Below are 6,817 nucleotides of genomic sequence, written 5' to 3'. Positions count from 1 at the left end.
ATGGACGCTAATGTTTTTGTCACTTTTTATGGAATCAAACTCAAAGGTCAGTACTTCCACGCTTTAAACGCTGCACGCTCATACTCTCTCCCACAATCGATATGTGATCCATTGTTGATCTGCACACAGCTGTTGTCACTAACGGCGCACTCGCTTACGTCACTGTCGTGAGACATTCTCGCAAAAAAAACAAAAAAAACAAAAAAAACAACAACACAGTTTTAGTAACGCAGTAACACTACGGGAAAGTAACGGTAATCTAATTACCGTTTTTGCAATAGTAATCCCTTACTTTACTCGTTACTTGAAAAAGTAATCAGATTACAGTAACGCATTACAACTAACACGTTACTGCCCATCTCTGTCCATAACCGGGGCTGTAGAATAGTTGGCCATCTCATTCTGTTATCAAACTGGACTCCACCTGAGATCATTTTCTTCTCCTCAGCAGAACAAGACAAACCGAGGAAGCTGCAGAGTTTGTCTATTTCCCATTCAGTGTCCTGGAAACACATCATGGAATTAATCGCAACATTAAAACCGCCTGGATGAGAGCATGAGAACATGCAGAAGAAAGTGCCAATGAAGAAATCAGATTACCTCAATCATATCTTCATAGAACATGTAATGAATATTTGAGTAAGTCTGTTTCTTCTTCCACCAGCCATTCACATGGTCATACCAGGAGCCAAATACCACTAAGATCAAAGAACAACACTTAAGCAATGAGAGGAAAAGATCTACACCTCACACGAAGGATAACTGTATTATTTATGCATACTTTGTCCTTCCAAAAATCTGTGGAAGTTATCCATTCTCCAGCCTCTGGCTCAACCACATTCATGCGATCAAAGTGGAAATAAGACACCATGTTGTCCTTTGCATTGCGGGCTACATAAACAATCTGCAGAAGATGGGGGGGAAAAAAAAAATCTTAAACCTTTACCAGAAGTAGACACTTTGGAGCTCCTTATTAGGCTTAAAGGTTCAAGTTACGCCTGACGTGCTGCCTTAGATTGCACTGTTATCAGTACTATTATCAGCTTCTTGAAAAACAGCACACAGGTTACTGTACCCTACAGTTTTGCTCCCAGAAGGACTTTGGCACAAACTGGACAGGAAAATGAGTCTTAATGAGTCGAGGGGTGGTGGGCAGCTTGTCTGCCAGGTCTTTCCCTGCATGGAGGGGTGAACATGGAGTAAGGAAAACTTTGATATGGGAAACAGGTAGCATGATAATATAACCATAGCAATATGACTGATCGGTAACCTGAATCCAAAGATGGGATGGCAATCTCCAGAAAGGGTACTCTTTCATAGATGGGGATGGTTTTTTGCCTCTCTGGACACGTCTGACCAAAATACAGCAGGTCAAGGATCTGGGAGACCCATGTAGTTCCTAGAAAGAGAGAGAGGCAAATAACTTGATCCCAACACTGACCTCTATACACACATTTTGATGAGCCATAGTTTTTGTACACTCATTTGTGATATGTATTACTGTGTGCATACTTTATTAGGAGAGATGAAATTTAAAAAAAAATGTCTTCCTTGCTGGTTCCATCAAAGAAGAAATGCTCAAGTAACTATGTAACACGTACGTAATCCAATTCCACAACACAATGTGATGGGAAATCAGCTGTGTTTTGCTGCCCATTTTATTTCGAATCTGGCGCGAACCGGTGAACCGGTCCCTGAATCAGTCACGTGGTACGGACTGCCCGCGAGGCCTCGAACGTCACTGCATACGTAATCAAAGCAAGCCTCGATACGTGCTTCACAAAACGCCCCCGAGACGCTTCGACACACAGGACACTTCACTACTAGACTGGATAGAGATAAGTGTGCATTTAGTTATTTATCTTTTTTGTGAGTTTTTTCTAATGAGTTGGAAGAAGTTTGACCACTGACCAAAGAGTTTTAAACACACCAGGGTCATGGAAAGAGAATAAATGTATGAGAATCCCCATTTAAAAATGAAAAATCATTAAGAAAAGGTTTGTTTGACTTTAAAATGACAGCTTTAAAATTGAGCTGTCCTTTATTTGTCAAAAAAAAGTGTCAAAATAAAGGATGCCTTTGAGGGCGTAGTGGCCCAGAAACAAGCAAGACAGCATAGAAGTTAGAAATTTAAGAGCAAAGACAAATTTAAAGGTTAGCATCTCAATGGATTTAGCATTGGTCCCTAGCCTACATCTCATTTCTCTGTTCTTCTTGTTCTAGCCTCACTGCAAGCATTACAAGCTTGCAATTTATCTGCGTCATTTCTCATTGACTATCACGCAAACCACCTGACCATGAAACTGCTTGTTAGTCAGTTGTCTGAATAATTTTGAGCTTCTGAAAATGAAGGTTGTGTATAGAAATGGAGGTAATTCTTACACAGTTTAGTTTGGGCAAGATTTCTTGAATTGAAGCTAAAAGCCTGAACTTCGAGCGCATATTTATGGTTTGATTTAATATCTGCTGCAGTGATGTACAGAGGCAAAACTACAAAACTAACTGTAGCTTGTTTGTCTGGAAACTTCAGAAAATTAATGACATTTTCTCAAATTTAAGAAAGTGCCTCAAGCTGTTTTTTTTGTTTTTGTTTTTTTCCTAATGGCCAGCAGGAACTGACTCGTCTAGTCATGGAAGGAAGTCCTTAAAGTGCATGGAAAAATAATTTCACTGCTCACATGATTCCACAGATGACTTACTAGCCATGGATGGTATGCTAACATGTTCGATAGAGACTATGTCTGTAACATATAACCAGTACTGTCCAAAACTGAGAGAAAATTTTTTATTGTTAATCTAACGGTGCAGCCTGTCCACAAAGACTACAAATTAGTTTGTTTAGCTTGAGGTGTACCCTGATGTAGAAATTCTTAGGCTTCCCCTACATCCTAAATCCCAGTATAACCCCTGTTCCCCATGCTTTTGTTTCTGCTGAGTCAGACTTTGGTACTTGGTGTATGTTGCCTTGTTTTGACAGAACTATGTTTTCTGACCAAAATACTGCAGATCAGTAACGTAGATAACCGTTGTGTTTCCTATAAATATAGTGTATTAAAATTAATGTGTTGGTTCCAGGCATTGAAACATGTATCTTTTCAAAATGTATAATGCAAAGCAAATTTTGTCACTGATTCACATAGTAGTAGGACAGGCCTAAACAAATGGAACAAACTGAGTGATGCAACAAAAGGGGATCAAAAGGGGAGGGGAGAAGCAAGGGGCCTAGAAAATAGAAACAGCAGACTGGAGGTAATGTTCAAGATGGAAATGGTCAGCAGCAGTACTAAGGTAGGTTGTGGCATTTAAACAATGTTCAGTGTACCAAGAAAATGTGCCCACACATTTTTTTCCCCCCCATCCTCCAATTTTGGTGAGCACGTACAAATTATATCCTCAGTTTCCTGTTCTTAGGTGATATTAGTGGGGCCCACTGTGGTCTTCAACTGTGTGTTCAGAGATGCTCTTCTGCTTACCTTGGCTATAACAAGTGGTTATTTTAGTGCTTTCCTGTTAGGTTCAATCAGTCTAATCATTCTTCTCTGAGCTCCTAACACATCAACATGTCATTTACACCCAGGTAAGTGCTGCTCATTGGCTATTTTCCTTTTTTGTCTCTATTTGCTGGAAAATCCTTGTAGTCCCACTGAATTACTTAGACCAGCTTAGCAACCATGCCATTCTGATTTTCTTTTTAAACACAGAGTTGCTGCCATGCGATTGGCTGATTGGATCTGTGCGTTAACGAGCAGTTGAACAGATGTACCCTAATGAGTAAAGCGAGTGTGTAATAAGTATAAATCATGCATTCATGTACAACTAAGAAGACTACGGACATCAATGAAACAATAATGAAACTGAAGACAACAGTGATGCAACATCAAAGTATGCCAACTGCAATCAAAACCAGAAAAATGAAGATTCAATTTTGGTCAGATTAAGATCTTGTTTTGTTAAACAGTACTGTTCAGCAGTATCTGTTTGATCTTTTTAAAAAGTCAAGACGGTATGGGCTGTTTTGGGCACATACATGTCTTAAATATTCACTGTCAGAGATGACATTCCTGTTAACTGATGATTCATAAGTTTGTGATTTGTAAGTTTATTTATTTCAATAAACAGATCAGCACTTCTGGCTTATTTCATACTTCATTTTTTTCAGACTATATCCAGTCTGTATGCCTGGCTCTGTTCAAATTTCAGTGCGGAACTGAAGTGTGGGATCTTTCATCTTCTTCTTGTAGTCTTCATCAAAAACGTCATTCTGAGCGACGGTGAAGTGGTTCTTCCAGTCGCCAACCTTCCCTGCAGAAAAAAATAATAATTCAGGTATTTTTCCTAATGTTACCAAATGCATCACATTACTGTTCACTGTACCTTTTCTCATGAAGGGAGAAATCTTGAAATTCATAACCGGGGCTGTAGAATAGTTGGCCATCTCATTCTTTTTCATGTTATCAAACTGGACTCCACCTGAGATCATTTTCTTCTCCTCAGGTGAACGAGACAAACCGAGGAAGCTGCAGAGTTTGTCTATTTCACGTTCAGTGTCCTGGAAACACATCATGGAATTAATCGCAGCATTAAAACCGCCTGGATGAGAGCATGAGAACATGCAGAAGAAAGTGCCAATGAAGAAATCAGATTACCTCAATCATATCTTCATAGAACATGTAATGAATATTTGAGTAAGTCTGTTTCTTCTTCCACCAGCCATTCACATGGTCATACCAGGAGCCAAATACCACTAAGATCAAAGAACAACACTTAAGCAATGAGAGGAAAAGATCTACACCTCACACGAAGGATAACTGTATTATTTATGCATACTTTGTCCTTCCAAAAATCTTTGGAAGTAGTTATTCCATTCTCCAGCCTCTGGCTCAACCACATTCATGCGATCAAAGTGGAAATAAGACACCATGTTGTCCTTTGCATTGCGGGCTACATAAACAATCTGCAGAAGATGGAAAAAAGAAATCTTAAACCTTTACCAGAAGTAGACACTTTGGAGCTCCTTATTAGGCTTAAAGGTTCAAGTTACGCCTGACGTGCTGCCTTAGATTGCACTGTTATCAGTACTATTATCAGCTTCTTGAAAAACAGCACACAGGTTACTGTACCCTACAGTTTTGCTCCCAGAAGGACTTTGGCACAAACTGGACAGGAAAATGAGTCTTAATGAGTCGAGGGGTGGTGGGCAGCTTGTCTGCCAGGTCTTTCCCTGCATGGAGGGGTGAACATGGAGTAAGGAAAACTTTGATATGGGAAACAGGTAACATGATAATATAACCATAGCAATATGACTGATTGGTAACCTGAATCCAAAGATGGGATGGCAATCTCCAGAAAGGGTACTCTTTCATAGATGGGGATGGTTTTTTGCCTCTCTGGACACGTCTGACCAAAATACAGCAGGTCAAGGATCTGGGAGACCCATGTAGTTCCTAGAAAGGGGGAGAGAGAGAGAGAGAGAGAGAGAGAGAAAGAGAGAGAGAGAGAGAGAGAGGCAAATAAACTTGATCCCAACACTGACCTCTATACACACATTTTGATGAGCCATAATTTTTGTACACGTTTGTTGGACTGACCTGCTTTGGGATATGTTGCAATAAGTATATCATCTGGTCTGGCCTGAAAGTTCTGAACATTCTCCCAGTTGTCTGTAAAATAGTGAGTCATTGAGACTCCATGGAAATCAAAGAGCTCTGGTCTGGAAGACAAAATTGCCTTTTGGGGAAAAAGAAAAGAAAAAACTAACATTAGAGTGTGTGAACAGCAACTGCAGGGATTTGACTGCGGAGAAGAAAAAGAGAAACTAGTGTTGGCAGTTGTGGGTAGTGAATTCAGATTTGTTTCTACTTCTGAGTGACACAACAAATGATTAACAGCACAAAAGCACACAGTGTGCTCAGAGATCAAGTCTTTGGCTGAACTTAACAAAAACACTGGTTCCAAGTGACAAAGAGAAAGTCTTAAAGCTTCAAACATTGGAAAAACAAATAAAATATAGGTTGCTTCTACGTGCATTTAAAACCGCTTTCTTTTTTAATAGCTCAGCCTCACATGCTTAACAAGAAACAAACTCCACAACAGGAAAGCAACCTGTAGCTAAAAACATCAAACTGTTTTGTTTAGAGATACCATACATACCTTCTCAGCACTAAGTGATATGTTCATTGTTGGTTTCTGCCTGGCTTTTGGTGTTGTAAGAAAAATTCTCCTCCTTTTCTGGTTGCATAACATACCATTGTTAGCTGCGCTCACTTCCACATGTAATCTGAAAGCCCCGCCCCTCTGGTTTCAGATTTCCTGACCCTTTTGTGGCCACATTCGCTTAAGGATTTGAAGTGCTTCAAATGAATTCCGTGTTCTATTTGGTGTGAAATTTTAAGTAGGCAATATTTTTAAAAAGCACATCATATGCTGTAGACTGGATAGAGATAAGTGTGCATTTAGTTATTTATCTTTTTTTGTGAGTTCTTTGTAATGAGTTGGAAGAAGTTTGACCACTGACCAAAGACTTTTAAACACAAGGGTCATGGAAAGAGAATAAATGTATGAGAATCCCCATTTAAAAATGAAAAATCATTAAGAAAAGGTTTGTTTGACTTTAAAATGACAGCTTTAAATTTGAGCTGTCCTTTATTTGTCAAAAAAAAGTGTCAAAATAAAGGATGCCTTTGAGGGCGTAGTGGCCCAGAAACAAGCAAGACAGCATAAAAGTTAGAAATTTAAGAGCAAAGACAAATTTAAAGGTTAGCATCTCAGTGGATTTAGCATTGGTCCCTAGCCTACATCTCATTTCTCTGTTCTTCTT

The 6,817-nt window shown here is 39.4% G+C and overlaps 1 protein-coding gene and 1 pseudogene across 3 annotated transcripts; both read right to left on the bottom strand.

The window, feature by feature from the left end:
* Positions 1-206: 206 nt before the first annotated feature.
* On the bottom strand, positions 207-2,706 carry LOC146684770 (cytosolic sulfotransferase 3-like; annotated as a pseudogene). The gene is made up of 6 exons (XR_014917274.1): positions 2,700-2,706; positions 1,271-1,480; positions 1,076-1,176; positions 782-904; positions 601-698; positions 207-503 (listed from the first exon to the last, which is right to left on the bottom strand). The product of XR_014917274.1 is annotated as a cytosolic sulfotransferase 3-like (transcript).
* Positions 2,707-3,352: 646 nt separating this feature from the next.
* On the bottom strand, positions 3,353-6,795 carry LOC146684769 (cytosolic sulfotransferase 3-like). Of its 2 annotated transcripts, XM_085442909.1 has the most exons (8): positions 6,151-6,795; positions 5,589-5,727; positions 5,316-5,444; positions 5,121-5,221; positions 4,828-4,954; positions 4,647-4,744; positions 4,375-4,549; positions 3,353-4,302 (listed from the first exon to the last, which is right to left on the bottom strand). In XM_085442909.1, exons 1-8 carry the CDS (start codon positions 6,241-6,243, stop codon positions 4,190-4,192), a joined length of 975 nt encoding a protein of 324 aa, XP_085299035.1. In that variant the 5' UTR covers positions 6,244-6,795; the 3' UTR covers positions 3,353-4,189. The 2 variants fall into 2 exon arrangements, with proteins under 2 accessions (XP_085299035.1, XP_085299034.1); XM_085442908.1 differs by lacking the exon at positions 6,151-6,795 and having other exon boundaries at positions 5,589-6,143.
* Between the last annotated feature and the right edge of the window lie 22 nt (positions 6,796-6,817).

Source organism: Copadichromis virginalis, linkage group LG20 (genome assembly GCF_057382275.1).
Source record: "Copadichromis virginalis isolate Kocher_CV1m ecotype Utaka linkage group LG20, C_Virginalis_male_GT1.1, whole genome shotgun sequence".
In the NCBI taxonomy this organism is placed as follows: domain Eukaryota; kingdom Metazoa; phylum Chordata; class Actinopteri; order Cichliformes; family Cichlidae; genus Copadichromis; species Copadichromis virginalis.
This window is presented reverse-complemented; position numbering and strand designations above follow the sequence as displayed.